At 47.9% G+C, this 24,364-nt stretch overlaps 1 protein-coding gene across 1 annotated transcript; it reads right to left on the minus strand.

Moving 5' to 3' along the window:
* On the minus strand, positions 261 to 23,459 carry CPT2 (carnitine palmitoyltransferase 2). Its single transcript, NM_001246243.1, is given in 5 exon segments — positions 261 to 1,168; positions 2,689 to 3,993; positions 7,960 to 8,066; positions 10,384 to 10,464; positions 22,845 to 23,459. Coding segments are annotated over 5 exon segments (1,977 nt in total). The 5' UTR covers positions 22,997 to 23,459; the 3' UTR covers positions 261 to 836.

Consider the following 24,364-nt stretch of genomic DNA (forward strand, 5'->3'; position numbering starts at 1 on the left):
CAAGCAGTAGCAGTTTACTCCTGAGAAAAACGAAGAGGATTTTTAAAGAAAGGCTATCCTAGGAAAGAGAAGCAAGTTTACAGGAGAGATGAAAGCTTGTTTCCCACCATTACCTGAAGAGCCCGGGCCAGGAGGTACTTCCTATCATCCGCACTTACTGAATTTACCAGTGGGAAGTTCTTCATGGGATTAGGTAATTAAGTTAAAACAATTAAAAAAAAAAAACAAAACCCAAAAAAACCCACCCAAGAGGAACCACCTCCAAGCAAGAATTACATTTTATTTTTGCTTCAACAATAAATACACCTGAGTTATTTTCCACATCTTACCGCCTGATTAAATGTCCTTAAAACTAAATCTCATATTCTTTTTGGTTGTTGTCTAGTTCCATTTGGAAATTACACATTTAGCTTTAAAACCATGGTTTTTGTTTTGTTTTTTGTTTTGTCTTTTTAGGGCTGCACCTGAGGCATATGGAGGTTTCCAGGACAGGGTTGTATTTGGAGCTGTTGCTGCCGGCCTGCACCAGAGCCACAGCAACTCAGGATCCGAGCCGTGTCTGCGACCTACACCACAGCTCACGGCAATGCCGGATCCTCAACCCACTGAGCAAGGCCAGGGACCGAACCCGCAACCTCATCGTTCCTAGTCGGATTCGTTTCCGCTGCACCACGATGGGAAGTCCTAAAACGATGGTTTTTAAGCTCAAACCGGATAGCCCTGGTGCTCGGGCACCTCGTGATTAGTTTTATTAGTCAGAGAATAGCACCTACTGGCTACAGAGGCCCTAATTTCTAAGCTGATGAAGAAACAGAGGCTTTTCCCCCACCCCAAAGCTAAGTTTTGATGGCTTTGCCTTCGAAGGCATCAAACATGTCTTCTAAGGCCTTCTCCACACACTGGAGAAACTCGCGGGCGTTGCGGCTTTGGTAGGCGGAGACGTTGCAGCCTATCCAGTTGTTGTGAACAGCATACCCAATGCCAAAGCCATCAGGGACCACAGGGGCAAAGCCGCCAAGGTTCACCGCTGGGCTGGACAATGTGCTGGTGGACAGGATGTTGTGGTTTATCTGCTTGTATGCAGGGTCCAGGTAGAGCTCGGGCAGAGCAATCCCTTTGGCTTTCGCCAGGTTCCGCAGAGCAAACAAGTGTCGGTCAAAGCCCTGGCCTGTCAGGGACAAAGTGGAAAACCGGAGTCAGAATCTCAGAACTGAAAGGGACCTTAGTAAAACCTCCCACCCCTGGTAGGCATACCCTTCCCGGCATCCTTGAGAGTGGAAGTGGGCCTGTCTACCTCTGCATCCACACCTCCAGCTCACTAACCTCTGGACTTCACTCTGGAGCATTCCTTTTAAAAAGCTGTGAACAACCAAGCTAAAAATCAGCCTAAAATGAACATGATTTTTTTTTTTTTTTTTTTTGCTTTTTAGGGCCGCACCTACAGCATATTCAAGTTCCCAGGCTAGGGGCTGAATCAGAGCTACAGCTGCAGAGCCTACACCCCGGCCACAGCCATGCCAGATCCGAGCCACATCTGTGACCTACACCACAGCTCAAGGCAATGCCGGATCCTTAACCCACTGAGCAAGGCCAGGGATCGAACCCACAACCTCACGGTTCCTAGTTGGATTTGTTTCCACTGCGCCATAATGGGAACTCCACGAATATGATTTTTTTTAAACCGTGGAACTGAATCCATTTAGTCAAGAAAAACATGTGGAGCACACACTCAGACTCAAAAACTAAGATAAGCCCAAAGTCCAAAAGACAAGAGGCTGTCAGTGGAACAAAATGGAAAGGGTATTTGACCAGGGTTCTACTATGCCTTTCCTGCTAATCTGCTAAGTGACTCTGGGCCAGTGGCCTCAGTTTCCTACCTATTAAATAGAGAAGGAGGAGCCCAGAATGTCTTGGAGGTTCCTTTCAGTTCCAGGGCTTTGGGCTACATAAAAGGACTGAGCTATATGACCCTCCGGGTCCTTTCGAGGTCTCACATTTTACTACAAAGAGGCAAAGAAGGATGAAAGGTAGGCCGGGGAAGAGCTTCGGAGATGGCCTCTCTACAGGGAGCCGACACGCTACACCTGGGGTGAAGCAAGAGGGGCTGTGGACTGAGAAATCCTACAGTCCAAAGTGAGTCTGAGGATCAGTAAGTAACAGAAAAGGAATGTGTGTCACAGCTTAAAGTGACCTTCGATGAGGATGAAGTTAAGTGCATTTTCCCATCCTGCATAGGAGGAGAGAATATTCTGGTCCCTAGTAGCTAGTCTGGCTGTTCAGATTGCTAAGGTAGCACAACATAATCAGGAGTTCCCAGTGTGGCTCAGCAGTAACGAACCCATGGAACTGGTATCCATGAGAATGTGGGTTCGATCCCTGGCCTCGCTCAGTGGGTTAAGGATCCGGCGTTGCCATGAGCTGTGGTGTAGGTCGCAGGCACGGCTTGGAGCTGGCGTGGCTGTGGCTTGGGGTAGGCCAGCAGCTGCAGCTCTGATTGGACCCCTGGCTGGGAACCTCCATATGCTGTGGATACAGCCCTAAAAGTAAAGGAAAAAAAAAAAAAAGAAGTTGGCAGACAGATTAAACCTAGTGAAGGGATGGATATGAGACACGGGGGAGAGGAGTACTGAGGCTTAGCCCGCGCCGAGGGCAACAAGAGCTATAGACAGGCTCCCCATGCCAGCTTACCCATGGCTGCTTCTCGGGTCAGCTGGTTGTGGTACTCGGAACACTCGGCCACCATCTGCCGAAGCGCTGCGGCGCTGTGCTTGGAGGGCTCCCTGACAAAGGCCTCAGAGCATCTCTTGGTGAAGACGGAGGCCGGGCGGATGGTCTCGGTCCGGCCGTGCTTGAAGGCGGCAGTGCTACAGGACTCGTAGGTGGCCACGGTCTGCCCGTACTGCCGCAGGAAGGCCATCTGGAAGGCCAGCTGAGCCACGGAGTCAGGGCTCACCTTCTGCCCCTTGAGGAATTCTTTGCCTCCTCTCTGGAACTGGATGCAGTCAATGGTGAGGGTTTTCACGGTGGCATCGAACTTTGCCTTCGCGGCGCTGATGCCCGCCTTCACGGCGTCGTCCAGCTTGAAGCTGAGTTTCTGCACCGCGCGGGACGAGTCAGTGCGGGCGGGCGGGCTCTGCGGAGTGACGGCAGGGGCCTGCGTGCTGTCTTTAAACACTTCATTTAAGAACCTGAGCACGGCAACCCCGTCGCCCCAAGCGTGCTCAAAATGGACAGCTGCAGTGCCATCCTCGGCAAGGATGAGGTTGAAGGACTTGTCAAACCAGCGGTTTGTGCCGTCGCCGTGCAGCATGCTGTGGGACAAGTGGATGAGGTCCTTCACCGGGAAGTCGTCTAGGCAGAGGCAGAACACAGCAGCGTCCACTCTCCGCAGGGTCTCCTCGTTGCCACCCTGCACCAGCTTCTGCCTGAGCCCCGCCCAGATGTCCCGGTCCTCGCTGGTCAGATAGGCCAGCGGAAACTCGGGGGCCAGGCTGCGGTCCGAGAGAATGTACTTCAGATGAGCCTGAATTTCGGAAGCGCTCACAATCTTCCCGTCTTGATCCAGGACGTCAAAGACATAGAAATGGCCCTTCCTGAGCACCAGGAGGTGTCTGGCCTTGTCGTCAGTGAAGAGTTCATCTCGACGGGGTCTGGGGAGTCGAGTGGAATTGAAAAGCCGAAAATACTGGGACATATCCAGAGGGTAGGCCTTGACCAAGTAGGCGCCGTACCAGGACAGGGCGGAAGGCACCAAGCGTATGAGCCGCTTGAAGGTGGCCGTGTCACTTCGGGCCGGGTTCAAGTGGAACACTTCCGGCTCCAAGAGGCCGGCCCGAAGTGCCTTCAGAAACCGGAGGGCAGAGACCGTCAGGTTGGTTGCCCGGGTGAGCTGGTCGTTGTACTCGGACTTTGGGTCGGGGTGGAACGCCATGAACGGATTGAAGTTCAAGACAATGGGGTTTCGAGCAGTCAGGTACATGTCAAACCAGGGGCCTAAAACATTAAAATCCAAAAAGAACAGTAAAAGAACTCATGCAGTTCCTAAATACACAGTTTGAAAAAGAAAAAAAACCATCAAACATGCAAAAGAAATGACATTAACTTCCAGAGGGTGGAATTTTCTGGGTTTTTTTTTTTTTTTTTTTTTTTTTTTGCTCTACAATAACTCGTGTAGTATAAATGGGAAATGGGATCATATGATATGTGGTTTTTGCATCTGATTTCTTTTTTCTTTTCTTTTTTTTTTTTTTGGTCTTTTTGCCATTTCTAGGGCTGCTCCCATGGCATATGGAGGTTCCTAGGCTAGGGGTCGAATCAGAGCCGTAGTCACCGGCCTACACCACAGCTCACAGCAACGCTGGATCCTTAACCCACTGATTGAGGCCAGGGAGTGAACCTGCAACCTCATGGTTCTAGTCGGATTCGTTAACCACTGAGCCACGACGGGAACTCCTGCATCTGCCTTCTACCACAATAATGCTTTGCTTTGTTTCTCTTTTTTAGGGCCGCACCCACAGCATTTGGAGGTTCCCAGGCTAGGGACTGAGTCGGAACTACAGCTGCTGGCCTACACCACAGCTCACGGCAACGCTGGATCCTTAACCCACTGATAGAGGCCAGGGAGTGAACCTGCATCCTCATGGATACAGTCAGATCTGTCTCTGCTGAGCCATGATGGGAACTCCTATTTAGTTATTTTATAAACAGAAGTGTGTATCTGTTAATCCTAACTTGTCCCTCCGCTGTACCCCACCCCCCTTTGGCAATCATAAATTTGATTTCTAAGTCTATGAGTCTATTTTTGCTTTGTAAAGAAGTTCATTTGTACCATTTTTTAAATTTTCACCTATAAGTAATATCACATAACATTTGTCTTTGACTCAGTATGATAATTTCTAGGTTCATCATGTTGCTGCTAGTGGCAGTATTTCATTCTCTTTACAGCTAAGTAACATTCCATTGTGTGTGTGTGTGTGTGTGTGTGTGTGTGTGTGTGTGTGTATACACACATCTATTCATCTGTCGATGGACATTTAGGTGGCTTCCCTGTCTTGGCTGTTGTAAATAGTGCTGCAGTGAATAATGGAGGACATGTCTCTTTTTGAATTACAGTTTTCTCTGGCTATGTGCCCAAGAGTGGGATGGCTGGATCATACGGTAATTCCATTTTTAATTCTCTAAGGAACCTCCATATTCTTCTCCATAGTGGCTGCAACAATTTACATTCTTGCCAGCAGTGTGGGAAGTTTCCCTCTTCTCCACACCCTGGCCAGCATTTATTTTTTGCAGACCTCTTCCATTCTGACGGGGGGGAGGTGATACCTCATGGTAGTTGTGACTTGCAGGTCTTTCATAATTAGAGAAGCTGAGCATCTCTTCATGGGCTAGTTGGCCACCTGTAGGGCTTCTTTGGAGAAATGTCTATGTAGGTCTTCTGCCCATTGTTTGATTGGGTTGTTTGTTTTTGTTGTTGTTTGCTTTGTGAGCGTTTGTTTGTTTGTTTTGCTTTTCAGGGCCCCACCTGCGGCATATGGAGGTTCCCAGACTAGGGGTCTAATCAGAGCTACAGCTGCCGCCCACAGCCACAGCCACAGCCACGCCAGATCCAGAGCCATGTCTGCGACCTGCATCAGAGCCCACGGCAAAGACGGATCCTTAACCCACCGAGCGAGGCCAGGGATGGAACCTGCAACCTCATGGTTCCTAGTCGGATTCGTTTCCACTGCGCCAAGACAGGCAACTCCTGTTGTTGTTTTCTTTATATCCAGCTGCATGAGCTGTCTGCAGCAGAGAAGGCCAAGAAAAAAATCTGATTTACACAGCAGAACCTCCAGAGGGCTCAGGAACTAGCAGCCTAGATATATTTAGTTCAAGGGCTACTTAATTAGACCCCTACCCTCACCCCCTAGATTCCCTCCCCACTCCAGTAGAAGCCTTGGGTTTTATTCACTGGAGAAAGTAAAACTGGGGACAGAAGCCGCAGAAGAGAACTCAAGCCTTCTCCCCTTACCCCACTCCTACACCACTGGCAACCAGGAAAATAGCTTTTGGCAGTTTACTGGGAGTCTAACCCAAAGACACTAACACTAGGAGCACGCGAGGGAATGGTTTCGCTGATCACGTAACAGTGAAGCTGCGGAGTTCCCAATGTGGCTCAGTGGGTTAAGAACCAGACCAGTATTCGTGAAGACATGGGTTCAATCCCTGGCCTCGCTCAGTGGGTTAGGGATCCAATGTTACTGTGAGCTGTGGTATAGGTTGCAGATGAGATGCCAATTCGACTCCTAGCCTGGGAACTTCCATATGCCGCAGGTGTGGCCCTAAAAAGCAAAAAAAAAAAAAACAAAAAACAAAAAAAAACTAAAACCCAAAACCAAACCCCCTCCAAAAAAAACAGTGAAGCTGTGGCTGACAAGCCCATCCTCATCCACAAAGCTTCCCACAGCCTTTTTAATATCTCATTCATATCTGAGACCACAGAGGATTGTGAAACATTGGAAGAAGAAAAGAGGGTAAAACAAGAAAAAAAAAAAAAAGGAACTAGGAGACAGACAATGAAGGAGGATGAGAACTTATGAAGTTGGTACAAGAAAGGAAAAAAAAAACTCAGCTGACAAAAGTGTTTACATGATCCTAATAGTAAAACACTAAGGACTGAGCAAACCCAAATTGCCAATAACTCTGCTGTGGCGGGGGAGGGAAATGTGCAAACGCGTCCATACACGTGGCGAGGAGACAAGAGAACGCTAAATCCTAATCCACGGAGGTGACAGGCCCATAGACAATGGCTACAACTTAAAAACATTAAGACGCATTAATACAAGTTAAGTAATTGAGAGACTGGGGGGGAACGAGGAGGGAGAGTTTAGGGAAAGGAGGGCAGGAAGTTGCTGTTTCTCCCAGCAAGCCTGAGAAAGCGACCTGATTCTTTAAACTACATCCATGCATACCCTTATTACAATACACACGGGGTTAAAAGAAGTGCTGTGGGCACAGAGGTGGAAGCAACCAACTCTGAATGGGAAGGGGGAAGGGTTCAAAGTTTTCGAAGGAAAATCACCCCACCTGCATCTTTTCTTTTTTTAAAAAACTGACATATAATTAACATATCAGTGTCGGGTGGGCAACATGATTTGCTACGTGTATATATCACAGCATCTCAGCACCGAGTCTAGCTGGCATCCGTCGTCATGCGTAGTTACACATTCTTTTTTCTTGTGATGCGCACTTTTAGGATCCATGCCCACAGCAACTTCCAAATATACCACACAGTATTATGAACTATAGTCACTGGGTTGTACATTACATCCCCAGGACTTATTTTGTTATTATTATTATTATTATATATATATATTTTTTAGGGCTGTACCCACAATACATGGAGGTTTCCAGGCTAGGGGTTGAATGGGAGCTGCAGCTGCCGGCCTACACCACAGCCACGCCAGATCCGAACCTCGTCTGCGACCTACACCACAGCTCACAGCAGCACCAGATCCTTAACCCACTGAGCGAGGCCAGGGATCAAACCCACATCCTTATGGATACTAGCTGGATTCTTAGCCTGCTAAGCCGCAACAGGAACTCCCCCAGGACGTATTTAAACTGAAACTCTGTACCTTTTGACCTCTTTGACTCATTTCGCCCAGCCCCTGTCCCCATTTCTGACAACCCCCCCACCCAGGTCTTAAAGGCAGAAGGTGCCAAACCTCCAACGATGACGTCCTGTCCCGAGCCTGCCCACGGAGCAGGCAGGCCTTTTCTGTGGAGCAGAGATTCCAGATGAACCCCAGCAGAGGAAGAACTCGCTCAGCCTTAACACCCACTTCAGGAAGAGGGTGAGACATTATTTCAATGCTGGTCTCACCAAAAATACTTGAGATCAAAACAGGAGAGAAAACGCCTTGCTTTCCATTATGGAGGGCTCTGGAAATTTCATGCCCACAGGCCCCCCTTACCCACCTGAAATGTAGCTGGTATGTTTATTCTGCTTGTCCTGAGCAACCAGCTGCTCATGCAGTTTTTTCCCAATTCCATTTTCAAAATTCTTACACAATTCTTCTGTTTTCCTGAAATGTTCAAGAAAAGATAGCATCAAACCACGGCAGGGAATACATGGTTTTTAGATTCATGGCCAAGAACTCATACAAGGAACTCTGGGTCTCCAGTAGCATATCCTTAGAATCTGAGAGTGAGTTCAGAAAGAATCTCTGGTCAGGAATTCCTGCTCTGGCACAGTGGGATCAGCAGCGTCTCTACAGCACTGGGACACAGGTTCGAGCCCCGGCCCAGCACGTGGGTTAAAGGATCTGGCGCTGCTGCAGCTGTGGTCCCCAAATGTAGCTGGAATCTGATCCTAGGTCCGGGAACTTCATATGCCATTGGGCAGCCAAAGAATAAAAGAGATTATAAAGACTAGTATAAGATGTTAAAAAAAGAAAGTACCTTTGGTCAGAAGAACAAGAATAAATTTAAAACAGATAAATCTAGGATATCATCATCTTTTTTTTTTTTTTTTTTTAGGATATCTTCTTAAAATGACTGGAGTTCCCACTGTGGTACAGTGGGTTACGGATCCAGCATTGCCTCTGTGGTGGCTCAGGTTCAATCCCGGGCCCAGCGCAGTGGGTCAAGGATCTGACATTGCTGCAGGTGTGGAATAGGTAGCAGCTGCAGCTCAGATTCAATCCCTGGCCTGGAAACTTCCATGTGGCCGTGGGTGTGACCCAAAAAAATGTAAAAAATTAAAAAAAAAAAAAAAGGATTAACTGGGAAAATCAATCCAACCATCTCATAAAACAATGTGTAATCTAAGAGGCAGCTTAGCCTGAAGAAAAGGATATAAGTTTTGGAGTCAAAAAGAGCTAAGTTTGAATTCTGTTACTTTCAAACTCCATGACCTTGGGGACAAGTTACTTGATCTGAGCCTTAGGTGCTTTATCTGTAAAACAGAGGTAGCATATCACCTTACAGGATTTTTAAAATATTTATAAAGCTAAGGATTTAGGTGAGTTTGAAACATCATACTTAACAACAGGTAGTTTTTAAATCAGTAGTATGTCAGGGGAAGCTCCAGGGGACTAAGACGGAATGTGTAAAAGCTGAGGACTACACCAAGAACAGGCCACCTGTGGTTTTTCCATCACTGTCCAGGGAAGGAATCTGTATTCTAACAACAATGCCGATTTTTTACACAAATCCCCATTGGGGAAAAAGAGTACTACACCAAGACCCAGGAGTTTGATGGAATCCACTTTTCTGACAATATCCAGTATGATTTTCCAGTTTCATGCTGAACTGGTTTCCTAGCACGGCCATCACAAAGCACCATAGACTGGACAGCTCAGAACCACAGAAATTTACTCTTGCACCGTTCTAGAGGCTACAAGTACTGAATCGAGGTGCTGGCATAACCATGTGGTCTCTGAAAACCCTAGCGGAGAATCTGTTCCAAGTCTTTCTCTGAGCTTCTGGGGTTACCAGGTATCCTTGGCATTCCCTGGCCATTCCTCGATGGATGCCAGTCTGCCTCTGTCCTCACGTGGCTGTCTCTGGGTCTCCTCTCCTTACAAGGGTACCAGCCAGGAGTCCCGTCGTGGCGCAGTGGTTAACGAATCGACTAGGAACCATGAGGTTGCGGTTCGTCCTGCCTTGCTCAGGGTTACGATCCGGCGTTGCCGTGAGCGTGGTGTAGGTCGCAGACGCGGCTCGGATCCGCGTGCTGTGGCTCTGGCGTAGGCTGGTGGCTACAGCTCGATTGGACCCTAGCCTGGAACCTCCATGTGCGCGGAGCGCCAAAAATAGCAACAACAACAACAAAAAAAAAAAAAAAAAAAAAAAAAAAAAAAAAAAAAAAAAAAAAAAAAAAAAGGGTACCAGCCATATGGGATGAAGGAGCCGACCTTCTCCAGTATGACGTCATCTCAGCTAAGGATGTCTGCAACTGTTCTATTTCCACACAAGGTCACATGCTGAGGTTCTGGGAAGGGAATGAATTTGGGGGACGCACTATCCACCCCAGTATATACGCTCCCCAAGCAAACTTCTGGTCTGCCATACGCGCTTCTCAATGAACATGCCCCCTGCAAATGACCAGTCCAGCTAGCCTACCAGGTAACAGCTGCCAAGACAGTTCAGATTTGGCATTCTGGCTTATACGCCATTGCCTGCTGAGTCTCATTAAAGAGATGCTCATCTCAGGGCTTGGTCAGCCCTTTGTGAGTAAAAGTCTGTTTCCTGAACTTGCAAATATAAAGACAAGGTCCTAAGTGCCTGGTAACCCAATCGAATCACAAACATCCCCTGAAGCTTGGTCCACCACCGCTTGCCAGCGTTTTCTTTCTTGAACCACTCAACCCGGGTCATTGCAGGTTTCTCAGCATTTACCTGAACTGGCCATCATCCAAGAGAGGCTTCTGCGCACTGAGGTATCTTCTCATGGTATCTTCAAGTTTGGGAATAGGCAGCCTGGGAAGAAAGCAAGGCCAGTGTTAGGGTGACAATACGTGGAAGAAGTTAAGTGGCTGCCCAACCCAAACTAGCAAATGCCTACTGGATAGTGAATTTCCCTCCAAAAAGACCAACAAAGGGAAGCCACTGACACATCAGAATAGATGCATTTAGTATCAACGAGTAGATGAATTTAAGTATCAATGGTAGCTCTTTTTTAAGTTAAAATAATCACTTTTAACGTATTCATGATAGATGTCAAAAGGGAAATGAGTAGATAGACTAACAGATTCAAAATGGAGACGCAGAAGCTGCCCGAAGCCTTCCTGTTCCTGTCACATAGCACCTGTGCTAACCCTACTGCAGCACTGATTTTAAGTCCACCCTTAAAACAACTGTCTCTCCCTCCTCCCCGAAGATGAAAAAGAAGTGCTATTTAAAATTTTTTGGTGTATTTTATGACAAAGACTCGTACAAAAGGGAAACTCAGGTCGGTCCATGGGCCAGCCAAACACGGATCAACTATCAAGCTCACCAGGAGTCCGGTGAGGAAGAACCAGACCTTCCTACATGCTGACTTACTCATCACTCTCCACCAGCGGATTCCCAGCGGCAGCTCTGGGGAGGCAGGTGCGGGTCCAAAGTGAAATGAACACACGCAGTACTGGGAGGTGTACTTTCTTTTTCATATTAATAACGGCATTGGGAGTTCCCGTCGTGGCGCAGTGGTTAACGAATCCAACTAGGAACCATGAGGTTGCGGGTTCGATCCCTGCCCTTGCTCAGTGGGTTAACAATCCGGCATTGCCGTGAGCTGTGGTGTAGGTTGCAGACGCGGCTCAGATCCCGCGTTGCTGTGGCTCTTGCGTAGGCCAGTGGCTACAGCTCTGATTAGACCCCTAGCCTGGGAACCTCCATATGCCGCGGGAGCGGCCCAAGAAATTGTAAAAAGACAAAAAAAAAAAAAAAAAAAAAAAAAAAAACGGCATTGAAAGATACACCCCCCCCCAGTACCAAAGCGAATTTAGACTTTGTGAGGTTACCTCTGCCAACCCAAAATTAACACAGATACATTCGAAATATCTACATACAGCAGTCATTTAGGGAAAATGACGTTTTCCATAAAACATAGTTTAAAAATTTACCATAAGACAGATACACTGTAGCTCTTTGGTTTATTTTTCAATGCATGGTTATCCAAAATATGTCAAAAATAAATTCTCAGGAGTTCCCTAGTGGCTCAACATGGATCTGGCATTGTCCCTTGCTGTGGCTCTGGTTACAGCTGTAGTGTGGGTTCGATCCCTGGCTGGGGAATTTCCATATGCCATGGGAGTGGCCAAAAAAAAAAAAAAAATCTGAATTATTTACAGCCAGCATGGATTTAGACTACTCTCGGTATAACCATTCCCAACACTTAGCGCGTTCACTGACTCACCAGAAAATCCCCAACATGTCCTCAGTGACCTCGTGATTACAAAGTTACCCACTTACCTTTCTCAGGACTTTGTTTTGATATGATGAGGACATTAATAAAAATTTACCTTCTTTTTCAACAATTCTAAATTAGAGGCAATGACAGTGTTATAAAAAACAAAAACAAAGTCTTTATTAAAAAGCTTCCGGAGTATTAACTCTAGCCCAACTTACTTTAGTGGAGTAAAGCAAGTTTTCATTCAGAGTGATGATTTATTTTGGAGTTATTACATACAACAGAAACGATTTTGTCAATGGAATAAATTAAGGCAGTATAGATTCTATATAAAGTGTTTTATCATGGTTAGAAAAGTCACCTGTTTTCTATAAAAAGATATTAAAGACAACTTAATGAACATGCTCAATTTACCAAGTCCATATTTTGCCTTATATCAAATACCCTCATGTAAATGTCAAATAGCCATACAGGCCACATCACTGGATTACCTGACACTTGCAATCGATGGCCAGAGTTACGAAGACATAGGTTCACAGTGAAATGGAAACACACACATAATCCGGTAAGCTTTTCACGCAGCTTAATTTTGTGCTCATGTGAACAGTCTGTCCTTAATTCTGAGACCGTCCCTCCCTCCCTCCCTTTTTTTTGAATGGGCGTCATGGAAGTTCTTTCTTTTAAGAAATAAGGCTGATAACAATATTTTCCCCCTATAATTTTAGTGCTCTGTGAAATTTAAAAGTGTAAGAACAACTGACAGTGAAAAGAAAATGAGATTTAGAATCAGACTGAGGCTTACGTCCCAGCTGTCACTTCACCTCTATCCTACGGTTATAGGTGCAAATTACACGATGTCCCTAAGACTCGTTTCCTGCCCATCAGGGGGAGAGAAGACCCGCCTCGCAGGGAGATCAGAAATCCTCTCCGTCAGGTTCCAAGCCCACAGTACAAGTCTACACGAGCACAGCTGGTATATCGAGAGGTTAGGGTCACAGCCTTTGGAATCTCACAGGTGTGAGTCTGCATCCTGGATTCTGTCACTAACCATCCAGGCCATCTTGGGCAAATGTCTTACCCCATTAAAAGGAGAAATGGGGGGAGTTCCCGTTGCGGCTCAGTGGTAATGAATCTGATGTGGGTTCATCCCTGGCCTTGCTCATTGGGTTAAGGATCCGGTGTTGCTGTGAGCTGTGGAGTAGGTCACAGATGCAGCCCAGATCCCGCGTTGCTATGGCTGTGGCTGTGGTGTAGGCTGGCAGCTGTAGCTCCAATATGACCACCAGACTGGGAACTTCCATATGCAGAGGATGCAGCCCTAAAAAAAGGAGAAATGGGGCCATTATGAGGATTGAGTGAATACATATAGAAATAACTTAGCAGAGTATCTGGCATATAGTAGACATATTCACATATGCAGTGTGTTTATAGAACCCAGTAGCTACTGATATCTGTAGACAGCTCATTCCATCTCCTTTTCATTTCCCTCCTAGTTTCCTGCTTCCCTCCTCTTTCAACACCTCCCACATTAGGCACAAACCGGGCCCCTACCGGTCCCTTTGACCAGCTCAGCAACATCCAGTTTGGCTCCACAGACCTATTATTCTCCCTAGCTGAGGCCACTATACCTTGGAGAACCCTCATTCCATTCTGAATACACGACCCTACATTCTCCAACTTCTCAGCCAGTTCTTCTCCTACCTCCTCACCTTTCTTAAAATATGACTATTCTGTAAATACCACTTGCCTTCAGATTTCTTTTCAAAGAAAGCCAGTCCCCAACTTCTAGGAAGGACCAGCACCTTCCTTACGCCTCCACCTGCCATCAACATCAAACAAGTTTCTTTCCGCTCAGATCCAATGGTACCACCTCCTTCCCATCCTCACCTCTGTTATCCACGCCAAGGAACAGTGATTTAGAAACCAGCTCTCTGGGGGGTAGGGGGTGAAGCCCTCATTGGCAGCACTTACCAATGCTGCACATTTCAGCGGCCAATTTCAAGCTACCAACACGCTGTCACTGAATGTGGAGCTGGGAAGACATGCCCGGAGTTGTCTCTGATGAGTATGGTGATGCAGAGACGCAGCTCAGATCCCAGGTTGCTATGGCTGTGACTGTGGTGTCTCTTACGAGTGCGGTGATGCATAGAAAGGGGAGCTCATCACTCATTAGGATTCTTCCTCTGAAACCCCCCTCTCACCTCCACTGGCACGAAGGCTGGCACAGAATAGGTCCTTAACGAGTGCTGAATGGCACCCGGGACCCTATATTCTTCTCTATCACATTTAGCGGCATGTATGTATTTATGTCTCTCCCCATTAGACTGCAGGCTGCTAGAGCCTTCAAGGATTTAGAAGTTGGAGTTAGAGAGTTCTCCTCCCACCCCGCTAGGTTTCGCATCTCCTGATTCTCTTTTCCTCCACTGTCTTTTGCCTTAAGAGTGCATGTTTTCTCAAGACTGGCGTCTCTGCCCTCTTCTGACTGGACACCCCACCAGTGATCCCCCCTGCTCTGATGGTTTCAGTCTGACACTCATGCAGATTCCTCCAAGCACGTAATGAGGAAGAAACCTGAAGGTGTGCCAGGGAGCATGGTCCTGCCAGTTGTGGATTCGTTCTTTGTTTAGGGACAGTGTGCTATGCTGGAAAAGCTGAAGCTTGGAGACCAGACAAACCTGAGCTCAAACTTTAAACAAGTCACTTGTCAGAAAGTAGACTGGTGGTAACCAGTGGTGGGAGGAAGAATGGGAGTGACTATTAATGACAGGGGGAGGTGATGAATTAGTGTTGATGGCTGCACGACTCTGCGATTATACCAAAAAACCCCACGGAATTGCATGCTCTCAAGGTGTGAGTTTTACCACTGCACAGGCACTAAACCCAGGACCCCCAGGGTCCTGCAGTCAGAGACCACAGGACCCAGATCCACCTACCAGCGAGCAGGCACCAACCTGAGAATCCCTAACCTGCCCACCAGTAAGCTTGCTCTAGCCTCAGGACCAGAGTACGTACCCACTGGTGGGCAGATACCAGCCCCAGGACAGAACCATAGCCTGAGACCTGATACCAGCAGACTAATATCACCCGTGAACATAGATGCAAAAATCCTCACAGAATTTTAGCAAACTGGATCCAATAATACATTGGAAAGGTTACACACCATGATCAAGTGGGATGTATCCCAGGCATGCAAAGATAGTTCAATATCTACAAATCAATCCATGTGATACATCACAATAACAAATTGAGTAAACACTACATAATCATCTCAATAAATGCAGAGAAAGCTTCTGATGAAATTCAGTATCTATTTATGACAATACTCTCCACAAAGTAAGTACAGAGGGAACATACCTCGACATAACAAAGGACGCATTTAACACATACTCAATGATGAAACGCTGAAAGCATTTGCTCCAAGATTAGGAACCAGACAAGGACGCCTACTCTGGCCACCTTTATTCAACATAGTGCTGGAAGTCCTTGCCTTAGCAGTCAGACAAGCAATCAAAGGAATCCAAATTGAAAAGAAAGAGGAGTTCCCATCATGGCGCAGTGGTTAACGAATCTGACTAGGAACCATGAGGTTGCGGGTTTGATCCCTGGCCTTGCTCAGTGGGTTAAGGATCCGGTGTTGCCGTGAGCTGTGGTGTAGGTTGCAGACGTGGCTCGGATCCCGCGTTGCCGTGGCTCTGGCGTAGGCCGGTGGCTACAGCTCCGATTAGACCCCTAGCCTGGGAACCTCCATATGCCGAGGGAAGGGGCCCTAGAAAAGGCAAAAAGACAAAAAAAAAAAAAAAAAAAAAAAGAATCTGACTAGGAACCATGAGGTTGCAGGTTCGATCCCTGGCCTTGCTCAGTGGGTTAAGGATCCGGCATTGCCGTGAGCTGTGGTGTAGGTCACAGACTCGGCTCGGATCCTGCATTGCTCTGGCTCTGGCATAGGCCAGTGACTACAGCTCCGATTAAACCCCTAGCCTGGGAACCTCCATATGCCGAGGGAAGGGGCCCTAGAAAAGGCAAAAAGACAAAAAAAAAAAAAAAAAAAAAAATACAACTAACGTTGGCAATGATGTGGAGAAAAGGGAATCCTCATATATGTTGGTGGGAACATAAATTAGTGTAGCCACTGTGGAAAACAGTATGAAGGTTTCTCAAAAAACTAAAAATAGCACTACTATAAGACTTAGCAATTCTACTCCTGGGTATTCACCTGAGGAAAAAAAAAAACAAAAAGACTAATTTGAAAAGATACATGCGCCCAAATATTCCTGGCAGCATTATTTACAATTGCCAAGACATGTAAGCAACACAAGTGTCCATAAGCAGATGAATGGATAATAAAGATGTGATATATACACACGTGTATACAGTGCGTGCCCTCAGGGAGCTTCCAGTCTATTACAAAACAGGCAATTACATTATAGTATTGTCAGCACAGAATGACTTGCGAGAGACAATAACCCAGCCTTGGCTTCCCAGAGGAGCCGAAATTTAAGCCTTTAAGGTACCGCCATACTGTTTGCTATAGTGACTGTACCAATTTACAGTCCCACCAACAGTGAAGGAGGGCTCCCTTTTCTCCACACCCTCTCCAGCATTTGTTGTTTGTTGATTTAATGATGGCCACTCTTAACTGGTTTGAGGAGGTACCTCGTTGTTGTTTTGATTTGCATGTCTCTAATAATTAGCGATGTTGAGCATATTTTCATGTGCTTGCTGCCCATCTGCATGTCTTCCTTGGAGAAATCTCTCTTTAGGTCTTCTGCCCATTTTTCGATTTTTGTTGTTGTTGAGGTGTATGAGCTGTTTGTGTATTTTGGAGATTAAACCTTGGTCGGTTTTGAGTCATTTGCAAAAACTTCCTCCCCTTCTGTGGGCTGTCTTTTCATTTTTTTAGATGGTTTCCTTTGCTGTGCAGAAGCTTTTGAGTTTACTTAGGCCCCATTGGGTTTTTGTGTCTTATTGCCTTTATTCTAGGCGGTGGGTCACACGAGATGTTGCTGTGATGTATGTCAGAGGATTCTGCCTGTTTTCCTCTGGGAGTGTTCCAGTATCTGGCCTTACCTGTAGGTCTTTTATCCATTTGAAGTTTACTTCTGCGTATGTTGTTAGAAAACGTTCTGATTTCATTCTCTTACTTGCGGTTGGTTGTCCAGCTTTCCCAGCACCATTTATGGAAGCAACTATCCTTCCTCCACTGTCTGTTCCTGCCTCCTTTGTCACAGACTGTTGATTTTTTAAAATGTGAATTTTATGGCATGGGAATTATGTCTTAATAAAGGTGTGAAAAAAATTTTTTTAACCAGTTACTTTTCACATCTGGTGATGAATTTTTTCTCTGTATGATGAAGGAACTGACAAAGACAGTTTCTGAGGCCCCTTTACGGTTCGGTGATTGCAACCCCAGGAATCCTGTGGATTCCTCGCCTGGCAAGGCAGCAGAACCGCACCCTGCAGAGGCAGGAGGGCAGACTCGGCTTCATCCTTCACAGCTGCGTGACTCTGGATGTGCTGCCTGCCCTGGACCTAACTGTTCTCACCTATGAGATGGAAATAAGCCTAAGATCTACCTCCTAGGGTTCTGTGCAAATTCAGTGAGGCAATCCAGATCACAGACTCAGAACAGGGCTGGGCACATAGTAAGCACTCAAAAAATTTTAGGTTTTATTACGTACTCAAGCCGTCAAGGCCTGTAGATCCAAACTCTGCCATCAGACTGTTCATAGCTCTAAGGAACTGGCCCATCGTCGCTCCTCGGTGCCTGGCACAGGGTTTTACCATGACTGGTTTGGCCTGCCCTGCCCGTTCTCACTTCTTCCGGTAAAAACACCCCTTCCTACTCAAGTCCTTGGGGTGCAGGTGGAGCTGACTCCACGCCCAAGACCCAGGGGTGGGCTTACAGCTTACTGGCTCAGACCCAACGAGACCCAGTCAGAAACTTGAAGACTTAATTACACGATTTTTTTCAAACTGGTAAGAGAGGGAATCTCTAATAGCTGGGGTCACTGAGAGATTAGTGTGTAAGCTATACTTTAAGTGATGGCTGCCACTCTGTCACCATGAGTGACAGAGACCTGAGAATGGAGTCACACAAATGAAGTGAGTCGGGCAAACCAGGGGTTTGATGACATCAACCGGGCCTCTTAATCCCACCTGGATTTTTCAGGTTGTTGAGTTCACACATTCCTGTTGGCTTAAGTCTGTTTAAATGGGGTTTCCATACGTATTACCACAAAGGCCTTTACTATAGCCTTTTTTTTTTTTTGTCTTTTTAGGGCCACACCTGCAGCATATGGAGGTTCCCAGGCCAGGGGTTGAATCACAGCCACAGCAACGCAGGATCCCAGCCGAATCTGCAACCTACACCACAGCTCATGGCAATGCCAGATCCTTAACCCACTGAGTGAGGCCAGGGATCGAAACTGCGTCCTCATGGATACTAGTCAGATTCGTTTCTGCCGTGTCACGACGGGAACTCCACTGTGGCCTCTTCAGTACATGTCTACTCTTTCTTCACTGTTCCCCAAAGACCACCAAACACCTCCAAGTGGTTTCATATGCACCCCTGTAGTTCCTTGAGCTCCCTGAGCTATAATTCACCAGGTGCCTTTAAAGAGGTACAGCTGGAGCCTTGAGAGAGGCCTGGCGCATCCACCTTAACCACGTGGGTTCTCCTTCCCCGCCCTCTAAGAACAGCCCCATCTAAACTTCACGTAACTGAAATAAAGATGGAAGAAAACTTGGCACAAACCAGATTTATCTCCTGTCATTACCCAGTCAGCTTCCAAGCAGCAGGCATTTTACTGTTCTCCCTGCAAGAACGCAACTATAAAGCCTTTTATGTTTTTACACAATCTAGTTACGATTCAGATAAAATCATCCTGGATATCAAGACAATTTATCCGTAGGACATGCCTGTGGGACTCAGAATATTCCTGTTTCTGTCATCTTCCACACCCTGGAAACGGGCCTCACTTGCCTCCCGCGTGAATTCTAAAGAGCATGCCTCGGAGTTCCCGTCGTGGCTCAGTGGTTAACGAATCCAACCAAGAACCATGAGGTTGCGGGTTCGATCCCTGGCCTGCCCAGTGGGTTAAGGATCCGGCATTGCCGTGAGCTGTGGTGTGGGGTCACAGACGCAGCTCAGATCTTGCATTGCTGTGGCTCTGGGGTAGGCTGGTGGCTACAGCTGCGATGGGACCCCTAGCCTGGGAACCTCCATATGCTGTGGGAGCGGCCCTAGAAAGGACAAAAAGACAAAAATAAATAAATAAATAGAGAGCATGCCTATTGTGTGAACACCAGTTATCCCCTAAAGTGATTAGGGGTTAATAGAAAACCAACGAGAGATAATTGGCAATTACTGTGGATCAACTACAGGCCCCAAATAGTGGCCCGATAGAGATATACTTTTGAAACACAATGCCGCTCCCCCACTGCAGCCAACACACATACACACCAGCCCAGTTCTCATAACTCAGGGGCCAAAGAGTGATTCTTTGGGCTGGGCCTCCCATCAACGTCTCAAAATTTCTGACCACGTCATGCATTTTCAGGCGCCTGTCCCTTGGCATGTGCGGCTCTGTCCCCACCTCCCTCCTCTCCCTTGGTGATCTTCAAATTCCAGCTCAGAGGACCCCTTCTCTACTCCCCGCCGGGCGCCAAGTCCCTCCCACCTCCGCGCTCACCCCGCACAACACGCAGCAAACGGTGGTGGAGGCAGTGGGGACACTTGCGAAGGTCTCGGCGTCCTTACTCGGTGCCTGGCTTTGGGCTGAGGGCTTTGGGTCAGGGTATTTAACGGCAACAACCCCGACAGGAAGGTCAGAGTGTCCCCATTTTTAGGTTAGATGATTTACTCACAGCCAGCCATGCGGCTCGGAAGTAGACCTGGATTAAAAACCCACATCTGACGATTGTCTCATGAGCGTAGCCACCACTGAGAGGTGGCTCCCCACGTATCCATTACACCTGTCAGATCTCCCCCGCTGTACAGGAAGGTCCTCACCACGTCAGAGACCTCCAAATCCGTATCAACACACGTTTATCAAATTCATCATGTATGTCAGGTTGAGCCACCCTTTGTCTCCTCAGGACTTAGTGTTAGATTCTGAGGTTAACAGGTCCGCGTGTATATCTCTATATATAAAACGCTTAAAAAAACACCACCACCTAACTGGAGTTCCCATCGTGGCTCAGCGGTAACAACCTGACTAGTATCCATGAGGACGCAGGTCCGATCCCTGGCCTCGATGAGTGGATCGGGGATCTGGCATTGCCGTGAGCTGTGGCTCAGATCTGGCGTTGCTGTGGCTGAGGCCTAGGCTGGCAGCTACAGCTCCAATTCAACCTCTAGCCTGGGAACTTCCATATGCCCCAGGTGCAGCCCTAAAAAAGAGCAAAAACACAAAAACTAAACAACACATAAAACACACAACACCTAACTGACCTGCACACCTAAAAATAGTTAGAATGGTAAATTGCATGTTATGTTCATTTGCCCACACTACAAAAGAGCAAAGCAAAAAAAAATTACACTTGAAAACCAAGCAAATCATAGCACAAGGCTTCCTATAGGAAAGCGAGTCCAAGGCCACTTGATTAAAAGGCAGTGATATATGGAGTTCCCATTGTGGCTCAGCAGTAATGCACCTGACTAGTACCCATGAGGATGTGGATTCGATCCCTGGCCTCGCTCAGTGGGTTAAGGATCCCACATTGCTGTGGCTGTGGGTAGGCCGGCAGCTGCAGCTCCGATTCGACCCCTAGCCTGGGAACCTCCATATGCTGCAGGTGTGGCCATAAAAGAATTGCCTGAACTTATAAAAGTATCAGATCCAGAATCTGAAAATAAGTTTTACCAGACTTCCAAGCCAGGGCTTTTCCCCAAGTGTGACATCGAAATGAGTGTGAAAGGACATTCTACCTCTCTAGCATCTCAGAGATAAAAGGAGTCTCACCTAATCCCTCATTTACAGCTGGGGTGCTGCAGGCCCGGGGTGGAGGCGGGGAATGGCAGCAGAGTGTCAAGTTATATCTGGATGAGGAGGGCTACTGTTTGCAGCTCCACAGTGTCTGTGCTGTGGACTGGAGGAAATGATCTCGAATAGTCTTCCTGGCTTTCTAATTCTAAGGAGGAGAAAAGCCCTCCGATCTTAAAGCTGGGTGGGGCCCAGGCCTGTCTGAAAGTTAAAAGCCATCTGCTGCCGAGCTTGGCAAGCGAAGAGAGGCTCAGTCATTCTTCACCTTTCCCCCACATACGGCTCAGCTCAGCCACAGGGGGTCAAGGATTAACTCCCAGCCACAGACACCTTTTCCTTTCTCTTTCCTGTCCTCTTGCCAAATATGAACAGGGGGACTGGGGCTAAATAATCTCATTGTCGTTTGTCTTAGGATGTTAGCACACTGTCATTTCACAAAAATCTCTTCAGATAATAGTCCTGAGAGGGCAGGGATGACACTGGGGTAAGGGGTTCCTGCCTGGAGAGAAAAACAGCAGCCAGGAGCTGGGGGTGACGCTTCTAACAGCCTGTGTTCGAATCACAGCGTAGGGAGAGCTGGGCTCCAGCCCCTGGACTGGGACATCCCTGATGCCAGCTTGGTTTGAAAGGAAGTAAAAGGGTCTTTAGAAAAGAATTGGGAATTCGGCACCAGGAACTAACTGGTGAACAGGTAGAGAAATTTAAAAGTTTAAGCTTGGTTTTAGAGGGTGAAGGAATTGGGGGAAATTTTTTTTTTTTTTTTTTTTTTTTTTTTTGCTTTTTATGGCCGAACCTGTAGCATATGGAGGTTCCCAGGCTAGGGGTTGAATCAGAGCTGCAGCAGCCGGCCTACACCACAGCCACAGCAACACCAGATATGAGCCACATCTGCCACTTGCACCAGAGCTCGCAGCAATGCCAGATCTTTAACCCCCCGGGCAAGGCCAGGGATCAAACCTGCATCCTCATGAATACTAGTCCTGTTCATAACCCTCTGAGCCACAACAGGAACTCCTTGGGGAAATTTCTAATATTGAAAGAGAACTGGCAGTTTAGATTAAGGCCTGTTGTTCAAAGCCTGTGAAAACTGGAAGCTGAATTAAACTACCGGGCGAAGGAAAGAGAGAGGAAGATTTATGGGGGCTGTTTTACAGGGGGAGTAGATTCTGGGAGAAGTATTTCACAAGGTGGAAAGAAAGGGTAGCTTTGATGAGGAGGCACAGAACTGGGGTGGGCTCTGGACCTAATGTGAATAAGATTTGGGGAGGGTTACTGAGGGCAGTGTCTGTAATTCCGTGAGGGTGTGCTGAAGTTGCAGGGGCTAATGTGGGTTAGGGAGGCTCTTTTAGGGGCAGGAAGGTGGGGGAGTGTTGAGGAAGGTTTGATAGCGGTGAAAGGCTTCCAGGTGAAGACTGACTTAGAAGGTTGAAGACTTGGGGGAGGGTAAGGTGAGTCTGGGGGAGACTGGTAGGATGCTAAAATAAACAGGACTGGAGGCACAGCGAGCAGGGCTGAGGGTTACGAGGGCCGGGTGTCCAAAAGGGGGAGTGTTGGGAGAAGTGGAGGGAGAGTAACTATTATGCATCAGGAATTGGCTGCTCCATCGTCTGGGCAGGATTGGGGGGGAGACACCCTAGTTGGAGGAGTAAGGACAGGGCTGGAGATATGCAGGTAGGACATTTTTCTGGGAGAAGTAGGAGGGACAATTAGATATCTGATTGGAAGTTGGCTTCCTGGAGAAGTTCGAGAAGAGTTCAAGAGAGAAAATCTAAGCGAACAGTGGGAGGATTCGGGAAGAGAATTTGAGCGTTCTCAAGTTCCTGTGCCAGGAGAGCCTGAAAGTCACAGGATTTTCAAATTGGAGGATACGGCACCGTCCCAGGTAGAGGTTTGGGGGCAGAAGAGGGTTCAGCAGAACAGTCGTGAGTGAGTGGGGTAAGCTTGGGGCCGCTTCACGGCTGGCGGTGGGCGGCGGGGCTCACCTGGGCAGACTGTCCTGGAAGTGCATAGTGGGCACGATGCTGCGCTGCAGGTACTGACCCGGCTCGAAGCCGGCGCTTAGGGTCCGACAGGGGGCTGCCAGGCCAACAGCAAGGTCCCGGGGCCAGGCGCGCAGCAGCAGACGAGCCATCATCGTCTCGGGTGGCGGCAGCAGCACGAACGCGGCGACCGTGTGGTTTTGGTGTGCAGAGCCCAAGCCGCTGCCCTCAGGTTCCCGGGACGCCGGGTCAGGGACTCAAGTTCGGTTAGGGCAGGTCCACGAGGCCACTTCCGGCCTTAGGGCCCCGCCCACGGAAGGCCCCGCCCCATGGAAAGGCCCCGCCCACGGAAGGGCCCTGCCACTGAGGGCCCGCCCACAGGCCCTCCGCTCAGAGGGGCCCGCCCACTGCGGGGCGAGCCGGCCCGCTGCCGTCTCTGCTCCGTGGCTCCCGCTTCTGCTCCCTAGGCTGCGCGGGAAAAGGAGCTCCCAAGGCACGCCCTTCTCCTCTTCCGAAACAATATTGAAACTGAAGTGGCAGAAAAAGAAAAGGCGAAAAACTTTTCGGAGTCTGATGAATTCGTTCCAGACTCTGTCCTTGGGAGATCGTGGGAAAAATGTTAAACCTGTTTCCTCATCTGAGAAACAGGTTCTAACCATTAAGCCACCTCCCACATTCCTAGTTAGGAAATGCAGTAACGGTGTGTACAGTGGAAACGCGCACCACCCTGTGGGGCTCCGGGTGGCAAAAGGGCTCCTGGGCACAAAAGCCTTTCTGTGCCTCACGTTAATTTTTCTTAGGAAATGGGCCTCGTTCAGCCACCATGACCTTCCCTGAGCTCCTAGGGACAGGTTCAGACAGTTGCTGATCAGGGAAGGAAGGGGATGCAAAGACAAGGGAGGAACAGTCAGGTAACAGTCGTCCAGCCTTGGGGCAGGATCCTGGTTCCCTCCCAAGGAATACACATAATAAGTTAGGCATCTCAGACACCTAAGAGAGAAGTGATAGTCCTTATGCTTCTTTTAGCAATGAATACTTTAAAACGGAACCGCTTCGAGTCCTTCCTTGGCCTTCTCCCTCGCTTAATTGCATCCTAAACACAATCACCTGTAAGCTAAAGATTAGGCACCTTGAGCACAGGTGCCTGTGGGTCAAAGATTCTTGGCACATGATGTTTTTCAGGAACTTTCCTAGTTTGTGGTCATCTCTGATCAGTATTCCCTTTTCGCGAGTACTGTTGTTCTAGGCAGTAACCCAGGAGACCACCCTCTCGATCATACCGAGGTCATCCGACTCCAGCTTTGACGACTAGGATTCCCCCAAAAAAGAAGAGGGCATGTTTGTCCCAATCCCGATTCCTGTCTGGAAACCTGCTTTTCTCCTTTTCACTATAAAACTCCTCCCAATTCTTTCCAGTGGGGGGAACACAGTCTTTAACGTATTAGCCTGCGGTGGCCCCCCTTTGCCCCGCAAAGCAAGAAAGCTCTTTTTTTCTCCTTTACCCCAAATTTCGTCTCTGCATT

The sequence above is a fragment of the Sus scrofa genome, chromosome 6, assembly GCF_000003025.6.
Source record: "Sus scrofa isolate TJ Tabasco breed Duroc chromosome 6, Sscrofa11.1, whole genome shotgun sequence".
NCBI lineage: Eukaryota > Metazoa > Chordata > Mammalia > Artiodactyla > Suidae > Sus > Sus scrofa.